Consider the following 16,348-nt stretch of genomic DNA (forward strand, 5'->3'; position numbering starts at 1 on the left):
GTTTCTAAACTTTGAATCAACAATAAATAATACATACTACGTAGTATAATATAAGATAATTCGAATTTAATGTAGGAAAACGCAAATATAAAGTACAAATATTTTTGTAAAAATATTTAATAGTGTGTTGTAGACAATGTGGATGACTTTGGCAGATTCACAACTTTCCAAATAAGGAATAATATCTTGTTTCCAATCTTAAAACAATTATACAAAAACATTTAAACTCAAAAAGTAAATAAATAGGCCTTCTTAGCTCAGTGGTAGAGCGCGTGGCTTTTAACCACGTGGTCGTGGGTTCGATCCCCACAGACGGCGTATTACTATTTTTTGAAATTTTTTTTTTTTTTAAATTTCAAATTATCACCTTGTTCTAATATCGTTTAAGGTTTAGTTTAGATTTGAACTTTTTAATCAAAATAGGATTGGAATTCAGATCAAGTCGAGCTATCGATAACCTCCTTGGTTCCCGAGTAAGGATAAATAGCAGCCAGCCAATGTGCCCATCATCACACAGAGTGCAACGTAAACCTCAATATCCATTTTTTTGTTCAGTTCAATCTTTTAAGATTTCAAAAATAAGAAGTACTAAATTGAGCTGCTAATTGTACAACTCATTCAAAATTAATACTTCAAAATATATAAGGCCAGCGACAAGTCTACAGCAAGAGTATGGGAGACAATAGAGGTTGAAGAAATGGAGATGAAGCCAATACATGACACCAAAACTGCAATATCTATTATGCACCCGAGTGTATCTAGATTTAGGTGAATGCAATATCTATTATACAGCTCTAAATTAGCATAAATGATAGCACCATTAAGAGTAGCAAAATAGTACTCGGATGATGCTCTTCATTGAAATTGGCAAGATAATATAGGATTGTTTCTTGAGTCAGTGTTTTAAACAAAAACTTTTCTTGCAAACGGAACCCAGAGGAATCGATTACAGCCAGGGAAAACTGTTTAAGATGCTCATCTTGAGGCCTTTGTATGATGCAATCTTGCAGACCTGGATAATGTCGCAAGCTCTTGTATTTCAACCTTCCAAAGTGCTCACTTTCTTAATCCCAAACCAGTGCATTTAAATTGTATTCAAAGGGATGAAATCATAGCTTCAGGTGAACAGGAAAAAGTAATATACGCAACTGCTGCAAACTGCAGAAAATAATCACTGCAGTTTATGGTCCAGTTTTCCTACGCTCTGAACGAGTACCATAACCAGCTCCTATGGGAGCCACAGATCGTTCAGAACCACACTGTAAATATATAAATTATGGCATCAATAGAGAGAACAGAGCAAATATTACTCTAATGATCAGAATCACAAGTCAAACCAGCTATACAGCAACAGCCGACAAAAGAAATTGTCTGAGAGATCAAGGGAGCGGTTGTCGCATTATATCCTAAGAAACCAAAAAAAAAGGGAAGCTTACCAGCTCACACTGGAGGAGGAAAATGTGGTTTTCTTTTGAAAGAATTGTGTCTGGAGTTCTACAAATATTGCAAAGGACATATTCATCTGTAAGTAAGGAGCAAATGCATCAACAATAAATCCACAAACAGAACAATTAGGTTTGTAAGAGTGTCATAGTCAATAATCTCAAATATCATGTATAAATGATAGGACTCACTGATATATCTTTCCAATAAATCTTCTAAACTTTTAGGAGCAAATCTTCCCCTAATTATCAATTTGTTATCCTCATCTAATGATCCACTAGTGCCCAGTTCGATTAACAGGAAATTTATAAGTTGTTCCGGTTGCCTATGCATCCTGAAAATACCAAAAATATAATCAAAATAAGCACTCTCTTTTTAAAAATATAGGTTATTGATGGGAAAAGACAAATAGCAACTTGAGATTGCATGATCACATTGACAATGTCAAACGTGACAACATTTCAAGACCAATATCATCAGGGGCAAATGAGTCTCTTGGGCAGGGGAGGAGCAAATAATAAATTTCTACAATCTAGCAGGGATTAGAATAGCTGTAATCAGTCAACTGAAATAACCATTGTGACAATAAAACATTACAGCATAAACCCATCTTTTATACGATGTGTTAAGTACTCCATAGTGGTTGAAGACTTACGTTTTACATAGATCCATGATATTGACAAAGACTGTCTGTGTGGAGCCTTCTGAGAAAATTATTGGTGGCCTTAAAACTGACCTTCGCTTATCTTCAGCAAGCTGAGGATTTTGTTCCAGTAGAAAACTATACACTCGTTGTAGCAGCTGCAATTCAGTAAACACATGATTATCTACGAAATCGTGAATAAAATCTATAGGCATTGATGGAAAAAGAATTTTACAAAAGCAAAAGGCAATCACAAGTAAAACATTGTTGAGATTGTGGCTCGCAAATACTAGAACAAACTGATTCAGAACTGAGAAATACACAATGAAGACAGGCCGGCTAGCTGAGTGAAACTGCAAGCTTATTTGATGAACAAATATCTACCAGGGTACGAGTGCTATACATATCTACAAGGAAGCTCCCTTGGTATATTGCTTGTAGTTTACAAAGTTTGAAGCTATTATTATCTTGCCAAAGTCTTCACTATAATGCAATATACCAGCGAAATGTACACTCGAAAGATTAGATGTAGTGAAACAGACACCTGTGATCCTCCCGTACGTCAGAAGGAAGAAGAAAGCAGGCACCAAGGCACCAATACAGCAGCAGGCTGTGAGCATTAGGCAAGGGAATGAGTGGCAGCACATAGGGACAAAAGAGCAGAGCATGTGAAGACCAAATGCAATCATCAGCCACAAATCAGTCTGGGAACTTGTGTATATAAATGAAAGAGGGGGAAAGCTGTTATAGACCAGATTTCCGACCCCAAGATTAACACAAAGAATAGTAATTTAAGGCTTAAAGCTTAAGTAATTAATAGCTAATGATTTGGGAATACAAATTAAGAAGGATAACTATAGCTTTAGGCTATAGATCTCGAGGTAGCTTGAGGCTACTACTCTCATGAAGAACTCACTGAACTCACTTAATTTCTGGATAATTCAACTACTAAGCTTACTAGTACATTTATACTCAAGCTTCTAAGGAACAATTAGCCTTCATGTGACTACTTAACCAAAATAGCTAAACCAACCTAAGACATTGCTACTGCTTGTTGCTTGCTTTCCCTAACTTCTCCTTAATGAGTTTTGTCACTTTGCTTTTTGTTGCTTGCTGACTCAAGTCTCCCTTTTCTTTGCTTCTGATGTCCCCTTCTCATCGGTTGCCGCTTCTTGACTGTTGACCTTCGTATGGTGATCCATCACAAAAGCTGGCAGGCATTTTTGTATTAGAGTTATTCTCCGAGTGTTGTGGGCTAAACCCACTACTGAGAGTTGTAGGCTAAACCTACTAACGTGGAGAGTTGTAGGCTAAACCTACTTATGTGTGAAACTTATTGCTGCCATTGTTAAATATAATCAAGCTCGAAGCTTTCTTCCTCATTTGTTCTGTTCTCTATATTTCTGTTGTTTTTAGTAAGGTAGTGGTCTGAGTCCATTACATTAGGCCTGTAATATACATATTTGATATTGGTGAATAGCACAAGTGCAATAATAAAGCAGACTTTCTTGATCTAAATTGAACATCCAAGAATCCTTGAATCAACTAATTACTTAAGATCCTAGTAGAACAGTGATAGACAAAAGCTCTTCCAACAAAACCATGATCATAATATTCTAGCATAAAAGTGCTAAAAGGAGTACCTCTTTATACTCATAATCACATTCATTTCCTTCCAAAGGGTACCCAGATTCTTGAATAACCAAATCTTCTTCCTCATCCTCCTCGCCAAGATCTACTGAAAAGGAAAAAAATGTTTAGTTTTACAAAGCCAAAACTACCTTTCTTGTGATAAGTAGAAAAAAATGCAAATGAACATTGAAAACTTTCTGCAATAGGAAAACTCATAATAAGCAATCTGCTTGCCAAGAGCTAAAGAGAATTCAAGCCTTAGGATCACGCGCATATACTATTATAGAAAACACTGTGCACTACTACCTTAAGGTTAAAATATTAGTAGCTATGGTGCCACCCATGAATCCCAAATAAAATAAATCTGAGATCCTCTGAAACATTTTAAAGCGAAACACTAGTACAGGAAGGCTAAGTTTACCATACATGGCTCCTGCAGCATCAGAATCATAGCTAAGCAATTTACTGGTTCCTACCTGCAATTGACAATATCTTCATCAATCAACAATGTTTGATAGCAGCTAGATCTTTTTAAAAGCTAAGTACAAATTTTAAACTTACTGATCCTCTGTTCTCTGTTAAACCAAGAAACAAATTTCTTCCACCTTCATTCACTGAAACAAAGAAAATGATAGTCATGCAGAATATTACTGATAGTGAGTGCCTAGAGACGTGAAATCCATGAAACCAAACTTCACAAACAAATGTGCTGAATAATCAGGAAAAGATGTAAATCTCGTGAAGGTTTTTACTGACATCGCGACAAATCATCTCTCTCCACATTATGTTGGATGGCAACTTTCTTCTTCTTCTTCTTCTTCTTGGTTGGGTCAAAAGGCACAATCTGTATTGTGGAATTATAGTCATAAAGTAACACAATGTAAGAAGAACTACTTAATCAATATGTTTACTGGTTTAACTCTTCTCCTCAAGTCCATCAATTATTTAATTTCTTTGAAACATTACTCCCCCTGTTCCACATGATTCACACATTGTCTTTATATATAGTCCTATATTAGTTGCACACAAAGTCACAAACCGTTTCAAATTTCAAGTAAACTCCGCCTTGTTATTTCTGCCTTATTATTTCTCAGTCCAAACCACTCTCTCTTTTACTCTCTTGTTCCTCTATTCTTAATCTTTAAGCCAAAGGCATCATGTAAAATGGTGCAAAGGGAGAAACAAGATCTTGTACAATTTATCCTTTTGTGTTTTCATCCATCCATTACAACCTCTATATACCCCAGTCCATAGTCCAGTGATAAGTGTGAAATAATCTCATGGATACCCTTAGAATTAGTCATGTTCTTCCCACCCTCTCTACAGAATTCCATTTCAGTGGAAGTCAGTGTTTGTAAAGGCACAAGGCACAATAAGGCAAAGGGGGGTTTTCCGGTGTTGAAAACTCACAGGATGGTATGAGACGCATCCCGAGGTCTTATAATGTTGTTTAGGAACCACATACAACCATTAATTGATAGCATATAGGCTCGTGGTGGCCTTGAGTTAATTAAGGGAGACTTGTACGTAAATGTCTAAATTGACAATTTGATAGGCAAAGTGGACGGTTACAACCACCAACACATTTTCCCGGGGTATTGTGGCCTTGTGGGGTCCATGGGAAGCACCATGGCCTCTTTTATTTTCGAATCCAACAGAATAAAAAATGGTCCAAAACTGAAGACTATAATCCACACCTTTGAACAAAATTTTAAAAATTTTAAAAAATTTTAAGTAAATGTGTGGGGTGTCTCCTAGGGCCATATAAGGTGATTTTTCAATAACAAGCCTATTAGCCTACCAATAAATCTATAAAATTGCGAGAATGAGTTTGGTTCAAAATTATGTTGCATTGGTAGTTAAGAAATGCAAGAGATCGTTTCAAAAACCAACTTGGCATCTCGACTTCTCAAGGTCATATAATATTGTCTGAAACCATATACAACCATTGATCGGTCCCATATAAGATCGTGGTGGCAAAGGGAGAAACAAGATTAAATGCAATGTCGATGGTTCCAACCACTCATATAGCCTCTCAAGGTATCGTGGGGTCCATGGGAAGTATTTCCGCCTCTTTCTATATTAATTTCAAAAAAGTTGAAAATTGTCCAAAATTAAAGGCTAATTATCCACACTATTGGACAAAATTCGGGAAATTTTCCAAAAATTAAAGTGAATGTGTGGGATGTCCCTCGAGGTCATATAAGTCAGTTTGGAAACAATAATAAGTCTACCAATAAGTCAATAAAGTCCCAAAAATAAGTAAGTTCAGGTATGTGGCAATTTTGAAATTAAATTGCATTTTTAGTTAAGAATTAAGAGCTGCAACAGAAGGTTTCAACCACCAACTAGGCATCACGAGGTCATATAGTGTTGATTGGAATTGAGCACGGTCATTAGTCAGTCACTTAAAAGAAATGTGGATGGATCCAACCACTTACATGGCCTCAGTGAACAATGTCCATTCCTCATCACCAACATAAACAGCCTTTCCTTCCCACAATCACCTTAGCTATGCACCTAAGCAGGGTCATATAATGTCGTTTGGACATATATATGATCATTATATGTTGTCATAAATGTCCGTGGTAGGCTTGTGTTTATGAAATCGGTGCAAGATGTAAACGAGTAAATTAGATGCTTTAAGGCAAATTGGATGGTTCCATCCATCCAATTGGACTCGCGGAGGGTATAAGGGTCCATGGTAAACAATTCGGCAATTTTTATTTCCAGGCCAAAAAAAGTCAAAAATTTCAAAAATAAAAAGCTATTATCCAAGCTTTTTGAACAATTTTGGAGGTTTCGGGACCCGGTGTCAAAAAGTCTTAAGATACTAGGAATACAACCCAGGATCATATAATGTCGTTTGGAACCATATATGATCATTATATGTTGCATAAATGTCCGTGGTAGGCTTCTTTTATGAAATCGGTGCAAGTTGTAAACGACTAAATTGGATAGATGCTTAAAGGCAAATTGTATGGTTCCATCCATCCAATTGGACTCGCGGAGGGTGTTAGGGTTCATGGTAAACATTTCGGCAGTATTTATTTTCGGGCCAAAAAAAGTAAAAAATTTCCAAAATTGAAGGCTTTTATCCACGCTTTTTGAACAATTTTAGAGGTTTCGGGACCCGGTGTCAAAAAGTCTTAAGATACTAGGGAATACATCCCAGGATCATATAATGTCATTTGGAACCATATATGATCATTATATGTTGTCTTAAATGTCCGTGGTAAGCTTCTATTTATGAAATCGATACAAGTTGTAAACGAGTAAATTAGATGCTTAAAGGCAAATTGTATGGTTCCATCCATCTTATTGGACTCCCGGAGGATATTAGGGTCCATGGTAAACTTTTCGGCAATTTTTATTTTCGGGCCAAAAAAAGTCAAAAATTTCCAAAATTGAAGGCTATTATTATCCACGCTTTTTGAACAATTTTTTAGGTTTCGGGACCCGGTGTCAAAAACTCTTAAGATACTAGGGAATACATCCTAGGATCATATAATGTCGTTTGGAACCATATATGATTATTATATGTTGTCATAAATGTCCGTAGTAGGCTTGTGTTTATGAAATCGATGCAAGTTGTAAACGAGTAATTAGATGCTTAAAGGCAAATTGGATGGTTCCATCCATCCAATTGGACTCTCGGAGGGTATTAGGGTCCATGGAAAACATTTCGGCAATTTTTACTTTCGGGCAAAAAAAAGTCAAAAATTTCCGAAATTGAAAGGCTGTTATCCACGCTTTTTGAACAATTTTGAAAGTTTCGGGACCCGGTGTCAAAAAGTCTCAAGATACTAGGGAATACATCCCGGGATCATATAATGTCGTTTGGAACCATATATGATCATTATAAGTTGTCATAAATGTCCGTGGTATGCTTGTGTTTATGAAATCGGTACAAGTTGTAAACGAGTAAATAAGATGCTTAAAGGCAAATTGGATGGTTCCATCCATTCAATTGGACTCCCGGAGGGTATTAGGGTCCATGGTAAACATTTCGTCAATTTTTATTTCTGGGTAGAAAAAAAAAAGTCAAAAATTTTCATAATTGAAGGATATTATCCACGTTTTGTGAACAATTTTGGAGGTTTCGAAACCCGGAGTCGAAAAGTTTTAAGGTACTAGGGAATACATCCCAGTATCATATAATTTCGTTTGGAACCATATGTGATCATTATATGTTGTCATAAATGTCTGTGGTAGACTTGTGTTTATGAAATCGGTGCAAGTTGTAAACGAGTAAATTAGATGCTTTAAGGCAATTTGGATGGTTCCGTCCATCCAATTGGACTTGCGGAGGGTATTAGGGTCCATGGTAAACAATTCAGCAATTTTTATTTCTGGGCCAAAAGACGTCAAAAATTTCCAAAATCAAAGGCTATTATCCACGTTTTTTGAACAATTTTGAATGTTTCGGGACCCGGTGTCAAAAAGTCTTAAGATACGAGGGAATACATCCCGGGAACATATAATGTCGTTTGGAACCATGTATGATCATTATATGTTGCATAAATGTCCGTGTTAAACTTCTTTTTATGAAATCGATGCAAGTTGTAAACGGGTAAATTGGATAGATTCTTAAAGGCAAATAGGATGGTTCCATCCATCCAATTGGACTCCCGGAGAGTATTAGGGGTCATGGTAAACATTTCTGCAATTTTTATTTTCAGGCAAAAAAAAAATCAAAAATTTCCAAAATTGAAGGCTATTATTCACGCTTTTTGAACAATTTTGGAGGTTTCGAGACCCGGTGTAAAAAAGTCTTAAGATACTTGGGAATACACCCCAAGATCATATAATGTCATTCGGAACCATATATGATCATTATATGTTGTCTTAAATGTCAGTGGTAGGAATCTGTTGTAAATGAGTAAATTAGATGCTTAAAGGCAAATTGGATGGTTCCATCCATCCAATTTGACTCCCGGAGGGTATTAGGGTCCATGGTAAATATTTCGGCAATTTTTACTTTCGGGCCAAAAAAAGTCAAAAAATTCCAAAATTAAAGGCTTTTTGAACAATTTTGGAGTTTTCGGGTCTCGGTGTAAAAAAGTCTTAAGATACTAAGGAATACATCCCAGGATCATATAATGTCGTTTGGAACCATATATGATTATTATATGTTTTCATAAATGTCCGTGGTAGGCTTGTATTTATGAAATCGATGCAAGTTGTAAACGAGTAAATAAGATGTTTAAAGACAAATTGGATGGTTCCATCCATCCAATTAGACTCCCGGGGGGTATTAGGGTCCATAGTAAACATTTCGGCAATTTTTATTTTCGGGCCAAAAAAAGTCAAAAATTTCCAAAATTGAAGGCTATTATCCACGCTTTATGAATAATTTTGGAAGTTTCGGGACCCGGTGTCAAAAAGTCTTAAGATACTAATCCCAGTATCATATAATTTCGTTTGGAACAATATATGATCATTATATGTTGTCATAAATGTCCGTGGTAGGCTACTGTTTATGAAATCGGTGCAGGTTGTAAACGAGTAAATTAGATGCTTAAAGGCAGATTGGATAGTTCCATCTATCCAATTGGACTCCTGGAGGGTATTAGGGTCCATGGTAAACATTTCGGCAATTTTTACTTTCGGGCCAAAAAAAGTCCAAATTTTCCAAAATTGAAGGCTAATATCCACGCTTTTTGAGCAATTTTGAAGGTTTCGGGACCCGATGTCAAAAAGTCTTAAGATACGAGGGAATACATCCCAGGATCATATAATGTCGTTTGGAGCCATATATGATCATTATATGTTGTTATAAATGTCCGTGGAAGGCTTGTGTTTATAAAACCGGTGCAAGTTGTAAACGAGTAAATAAGATGCTTAAAGACAAATTGGATGGTTCCATCCATCCAATTGGATTCCTAAAGGCTATTAGGGTCCATGGTAAACATTTCGGCAATTTTTATTTTCGGGCCAAAAAAAGTTAAAAAATTTCCAAAATTGAGGGCTATTATCCACGCATTTTGAACAATTTTGGAAGTTTCGGGACCCGGTGTCAAAAAGTCTTAAGATACTAGGGAATACATCCCAGGATCATATAATGTCGTTTGGAACCATATATGATCATTATATGTTGTCATAAATGTCTGTGGAAGCCTTGTGTTTATGAAATCGGTGCAAGTTGTAAACGAGTAAATTAGATGCTTTAAGGCAAATTGGATGATTCCGTCCATCCAATTGGACTCGCGGAGGGTATTAGGGTCCATGGTAAACAATTCGGCAATTTATATTTTCGGGCTAAAAAAAGTCAAAAATTTCCAAAATTGAAAGGCTATTATCCACGCTTTTTGAACAATTTTGGATGTTTCGGTCAATAAGTCTTAAGATACCAGGGAATACATCCCATGATCATATAATGTCGTTTGCAACCATATATGATCATTATACGTTGCATAAATGTCTGTGGTAGGCTTTCTTTTATGAAATCGGTGCAAGTTGTAAACGAGTAAATTGGATAGATGCTTAAAGGCAAATTAGATGGTTCCATCCATCCAATTGGACTCCTGGAGGGTATTAGGGTTCATGGTAAACATTTCGACAATTTTTATTTTCGGGCTAAAAAAAGTCAAAAATTTCCAAAATTGAAAGGCTATTATCCACGCTTTTTGAACAATTTTGGATGTTTCGGTCAATAAGTCTTAAGATACCAGGGAATACATCCCATGATCATATAATGTCGTTTGCAACCATATATGATCATTATACGTTGCATAAATGTCTGTGGTAGGCTTTCTTTTATGAAATCGGTGCAAGTTGTAAACGAGTAAATTGGATAGATGCTTAAAGGCAAATTAGATGGTTCCATCCATCCAATTGGACTCCTGGAGGGTATTAGGGTTCATGGTAAACATTTCGACAATTTTTATTTTCGGGCCAAAAATAATCAAATATTTCCAAAATTAAAGGCTATTATCCACGCTTTTTGAACATTTTTGGAGGTTTCGAAACCCGGTGTCAAAAAGTCTTAAGATACTAGGGAATACATCCCAGGATCATATAATGTTGTTTCGAACCATATATGATCATTATATGTTGTCATAAATGTCTGTGGAAGGCTTGTGTTTATGAAACCGGTGCAAGTTGTAAACGAGTAAATTAGATGCTTTGAGGCAAATTGGATGGTTTCGTCCATCAAATTGGATTCTCGGAGGGTATTAGGGTCCATGGTAAACAATTCGGCAATTTATATTTTCGGGCCAAAAAAAGTCAATAATTTCCAAAATTAAAGGCTATTATCCACGCTTTTTGATTAATTTGTGATTTTTCAGGACCCGGTGTCAATAAGTCTTAAGATACCAGGGAATACATCCCATAATCATATAATGTCGTTTGGAACCGTATATGATCATTATACGTTGCATAAATGTCCGTGGTAGGCTTCTTTTTATGAAATCGGTGCAAGTTGTAAACGAGTAAATTGGATAGATGCTTAAAGGCAAATTGGATGGTTCCATCCATCCAATTGGACTCCCGGAGGGTATTAGGGTCCATGGTAAACATTTCGGCATTTTTTTTTCGGGCCATAAAAAGTCAAAATTTTCCAAAATTGAAGGCTATTATCCACGCTTTTTGAACAATTTTGGAGGTTTCGGGACTCGATGTTAAAAAGTCTTAAGATATTAGGGAAACTAGGATCATATAATGTCGTTTGGAACCATATATGATCATTATATGTTGTCATAAATGTCCGTGGTAGGCTTGTGTTTATGAAATCGGTGCAAGGTGTAAACGAGTAAATTAGATGCTTAAAGGCAAATTGGATGGTTCCATCCAGCCAATTGGACTCCCGGAGGGTATTAGGTCCATGGTAAACATTTCGGCAATTTTTACTTTTGGGCCAAAAAAAGTGAAAATTTTCCAAAATTGAAGGCTATTATCCACGCTTTTTGAACAATTTTGGAGGTTTCGGAACTCGATGTCTAAAAGTCTTAAGATATTAGGGAATACATCCCAGGATCATATAATGTCGTTTGGAACCATATATGATCATTATGTTAGGGAATACATCCCAGGATCATATATTGTCACAAATGTTTGTGTTATCCCTAATATAAATATTTTTGTTCCGTAAAACCAAATCCCTATCATAGGAGAACCCGGATGGGGAACCATAAAGATCCCGTCCCCCTGTGTAGCCAGGTGGCCAACCATAGTGCCCCTCAAAGTTATCTTGTTTCCAAGGGGCTAAGGGAGTATATTGCTGGGGCAAAGCAAGTGGTAGTGGATAATCGGGGTGGACATAGGGGTAGTTAGGATCACCCCTACAATCGCTCCCACCGGGAACACAGTAATCGTAGTTACCGTGCTCATCAGGAAATGAGTGAGTCTCGGTGTTGGACCCTTGGGGTCCTTGCCAATATGGGTATGTGGGTACCCCATCACCCCCTCTCGATGGTACGGGACCATGATGGGGTGGAAAATATGGATAGTTAACCGCGGGGAAGATCTCCCCACGGTTAACACTAGCATCAAAGAGTTATTGTTGTTGTAGGAACATACCTTGTTGCATCTCGGAAATGCCCCTCATTTGATGAAATATTGTCTCAAAGTCTTGGTTATACATTCCTTCCAATCTTATTTGCATTCCCTTCATTTGAGCACTCAACGCATCCATATCCGGGTTAGCAAATTGGTGTTGTTGTGGATCTTGTTGTTGTTGTTGATGTTCCACCTCCATCTCATCATCATCATATGGGAGGCGGTCGCTTGTGGGGATGCGCCATACATTAGGCACCTCCCGAAGATGTGAAGTCAAGGAAGGGTTAGGAAGATAACACTGATGTTTGTTCTCCCTTAACCAATCGAACACCATTATTATCTTTAGCCAAAAATTGCACTTGCTTCAATTGTGCAATATCAAGGTATAGGGTGCTCAAATCCCCTACCGGGGTACAAGAGGGTCGGAAGCGATCAAGATGAAGGTTAAGCCTCGTGACCATGCTTCCACAAGGGATCTCTCAGGACTCCCTATCTTGTAAACCCTTGCAATATCTTAAGAACATGAGCCCCAAATTCAATCTTCCTCAGTACTCCTCTCTAATAGCCAACCAAATAATTTTGAGCTCCATTTGACTCATTTTCCCCAACTCTTGCTTTGGGATTACCGAATATCCCGAAAGCCTATGTGGAACCCGGAGACATGGTTGGAACACTTTGCTTATGGAGGCATATCGATTATCGAGTAACGAACTCGCCTTCCCCCGAGATATCATCCACCAAACATCTTGGTGGTACTCATCCTTGAAAAAGAACTCGGGACCGGATTGAAATCAAGTGCCGCATTGAATTCGGCGTGAAAGATGGTGTGATGAATGTTGAAAAGTTGAAAACCCGGTGTCATTCTCATCGAACGCCGCACAAGATACAGTAGCCAAAAATTCCATGGTAGGCTCATCATATGTCCGGTAGCACTTGTTCACAAAAGTGCCAATGCGGAGGTTGCGAAACAACTCCCATAAGTCCTCATCAATCCCCAATTTAACCATATCATTTTGATGATAGTGCCGAGAGGGTTCAAGAGATCGTTTCTTCTTGAGGGTGGCATAACGAGCTTTGTGGATTGGGTCTTGGATTTTGATTTTGGGCAATGGAGTTGGTTCTTGTGTTTGGGAAGTTGAGGGGTTCGTAGATGGCTCTTCTATTGTGATATTGGTCTTTCTCTTCTTAGAAGTGAGAGATCGCATGAACTTAGACATGTTGCCTCTATCAAGATTATCAACCAAATTCAATCAGCAACTCCACTCCACAAAACACCACAAGCACACCTCCAACACCAAAATTCACAACACCTTAAACAATCAAACCAACCACACAAACACCACCTTACTACCAAATTTCCAAAACTCCAACTTCTCACAATCACCACAAAATGCACCAATCAAGCTTCAAAAACAATCAACAACACAATGTAAGCCAAAATCAATCAACAAAACAACAATAATAATCATCAAAATCACACAATCAATCATCATATTCAACAAAAACCATACTACCACTATTCACAATCAAGTATAATCAATTTCAAGCTACTAAATGATGTAAAAATGCAAAATAAGAGTTGAGAAAGTGATTATACCATACTAGAAGCAAGAATAAATCAAATTTGAGCACAAAAACCACCTACTCGAAAATCCCCAAATTGCTTCAATGGAGGAGAGAGAATGGGTATGGCGATTTTTGAAGAAGGTAGTATGAATTTTGATGAAAGGAATGAAAATTGAGATGTAAATAGATGATTTTTGATGAAGTTTTGATGATCTAGGGAAGAATTTGATGATTGTAGGGGTTAGGGTTTCGGACTTTATTGAGTGAGAAAGAGGGTGGTGCGTTCGGGATGAGGGTGAGTGAGGAAATGAGGAATAAGAATTGAAAAAAAAAAAATAGGCCCTCTAGTATCGGGGCCCTATGCTGGGGAGCACTTTGCACTTCCGATTCTACGCCCATGCACCTCAGAACCCAAGAAGCACCACCAGAAGTGTCAGATACCCATCCTCATATTCCCCCTTCCCTCAATAGTTTTACGCTTGGTGGCCGGTGGGAGTGATTGTGATTGTAAGAGTATTTTCCATAACTTGGAAAAACCACTTATAAGTAATTCGCTAAATGTAAAGCTGCATCAATGATAACTGAGGCTCAAAAGAACCACAATCCAAGTTTGCACATCCAAGAAAGTGGTTTGAAAGGGTAAAGCAATTGGATGACACTCAATTGAGAGCCTGAGGCTGAGGCGATAAAATCAAGCAGCCTATTTAAGACACTTTCACCTGTTTTTGACACACAAAATATTTCATTCCCAAAACATCTTACAGACTTGCTCATTCCCAAAACATCTTACAGACTTACAATCCTGTACAGTAACTAGTATTTGACACAGTATCTGCCACAACAGAAGAGCAGATATAGATATTGGCGGCTTGAAACTGATTCACATTAGCAGAAAACAGACTTCACCTTCCTATGAGGATAACATATTTGTCAATGACTCCGCGCCAGACTCCATAATCATCAGCAAAGCCTTTTGACACTACTAAAATCCAATCCTCAAGTCAGCTTACCAATCAAAATCATCAGTCCCTTTTCCTGATTTCCAAACTGTCATGTTGATCCTTAATACTCCCTCCATCCAAAAATAATTGTCATATTAACCCAACTCCACATAACTAAGAACAAAACATACATAATTTCACAAAAAGACAGTTCATTTTACTTGAATAGTACGTTCTCGTGCTCCCAAATCTCAAACATTTAATCAAGGTAACGAAATAATGGGAAAAAAATATGTATCCAAAACAAAAAAGACATCTTTTCTCAGGCATCCTAAAAATAGTAAATCCATATGATCATGCAAACAACTGTAAATTACCACATTCAAATTTCAAAGGCATCAACTTTACAAGTGAATAGCTGTCTGTTTCAGTGTGTACATTATAATCGACAACGCGTTTCAATCATTGTTGGATAAAGTAAAGTTTGCCATTAGTCAAGGCCACAGCTAACTCCAATTTAGTACGAAGTATCTAGTATTCAGCATTACCCCAAGCCACAAAATGAATCCGCAATAAAAACCCTTTTACATACAGTATATATAACAAAAATAATAAAAATTAATGGTACTCACTTCGGGTATATGTAAATCCGACATTGCTTGTTGTAATGAGGTTTCATCAGTCATGTTTCAACCAAAATCTACAAGAAATTAATCAAACTTTCAGCAAAAACTAATAACTCATATGAAATTACAGTTCAAAATTTTAATTTAATTAATGAGCATGTAAATGAAATTAATACGGAATTACGAAGTTACAAAATACTCAACCGAATTGAAATACATTAGTAAGTTGGTAGGCTTAAACCCTAAAAATTAATCTAAGCAATAGTGAATTGAAATGGCGAAATTCTGACCTTGAGAATGCCAAATTAAATAAATGCGGCAGTGGCTCAATAAGTATGGAATACTTGGCGACTAGTCTACGAATTTTTGACACAAATGGAGGAACATCTAACTAATGGAACTTGTTTAGAAATGGACTAATGGAAGATTGGTAGTTTGATTAGTTAGTTACTATTCGCCCTGCTTGTTCTAATGTGATTTTTCCAATTGTGTGTGTCAAAAAAAAAAAAAAAAAAAAAAAAAAAAAAAAAAGTGGTTTTCCAATATTTTGGTTGCTAATGTTGATGATTGGAATCAAAAGACTAACGGTCAATTCTCTTCCATTCGATTTCAGCTCAGTTCAGTTCAATTTCCAATTTCCTTCTCTCATAAACAATTCATTCAGCTCTATTCAGTTCAACTTAGCTTCGGTCAGTTCAGTTCAGTTTAACTCAATTCAGCAAATTAGATCAGGCCCTAATAAAGGTGTCAAAAATTAACTCGTATCAAAATAATCTAGTAGAGTTTTTTTTAAAATTTTTTTTTAAGGTAAGAACAAATGTTTTATTGAGCCGGAACCTCTCACAAGTTCATCTGACCCGAATTAGCGAGTTAAGTTTTTGGGAGTGCAGGGAAGTGTAAGGGAATCCCCACCCCAAAACGTCTCCAGTTTGATCCTAAAGAGCCTCCAATTAAAAAGGTGGTTCATGATAAAAAATAAAAAAATAAAAAATAAA

General features: G+C 36.9%; 1 protein-coding gene and 1 non-coding gene across 4 annotated transcripts; one reads left to right on the forward strand and one right to left on the reverse strand.

The window, feature by feature from the left end:
• Positions 1-246: 246 nt before the first annotated feature.
• On the forward strand, positions 247-318 carry TRNAK-UUU (transfer RNA lysine (anticodon UUU)). The gene has a single exon. It is a non-coding gene; the product is annotated as a tRNA-Lys (tRNA).
• Positions 319-655: 337 nt separating this feature from the next.
• Positions 656-15,969, reverse strand: LOC145570670 (eukaryotic translation initiation factor 2 subunit beta-like). 3 transcript variants are annotated; one of them, XM_081629812.1, is made up of 10 exons: positions 15,644-15,969; positions 15,360-15,427; positions 4,475-4,562; positions 4,280-4,332; positions 4,140-4,194; positions 3,730-3,821; positions 2,099-2,244; positions 1,635-1,777; positions 1,437-1,522; positions 656-1,259 (listed from the first exon to the last, which is right to left on the reverse strand). In XM_081629812.1, exons 2-10 carry the CDS (start codon positions 15,411-15,413, stop codon positions 1,182-1,184), a joined length of 795 nt encoding a protein of 264 aa, XP_081485938.1. In that variant the 5' UTR covers positions 15,414-15,427; positions 15,644-15,969; the 3' UTR covers positions 656-1,181. The 3 variants fall into 3 exon arrangements, with proteins under 3 accessions (XP_081485938.1, XP_081485937.1, XP_081485939.1); XM_081629811.1 differs by having other exon boundaries at positions 3,730-3,824; positions 15,644-15,966; XM_081629813.1 differs by lacking the exon at positions 4,475-4,562 and having other exon boundaries at positions 3,730-3,824; positions 15,644-15,952.
• Between the last annotated feature and the right edge of the window lie 379 nt (positions 15,970-16,348).

The sequence above is a fragment of the Chenopodium album genome, chromosome 12 (genome assembly GCF_948465745.1).
Source record: "Chenopodium album chromosome 12, dcCheAlbu1.1, whole genome shotgun sequence".
NCBI lineage: Eukaryota > Viridiplantae > Streptophyta > Magnoliopsida > Caryophyllales > Amaranthaceae > Chenopodium > Chenopodium album.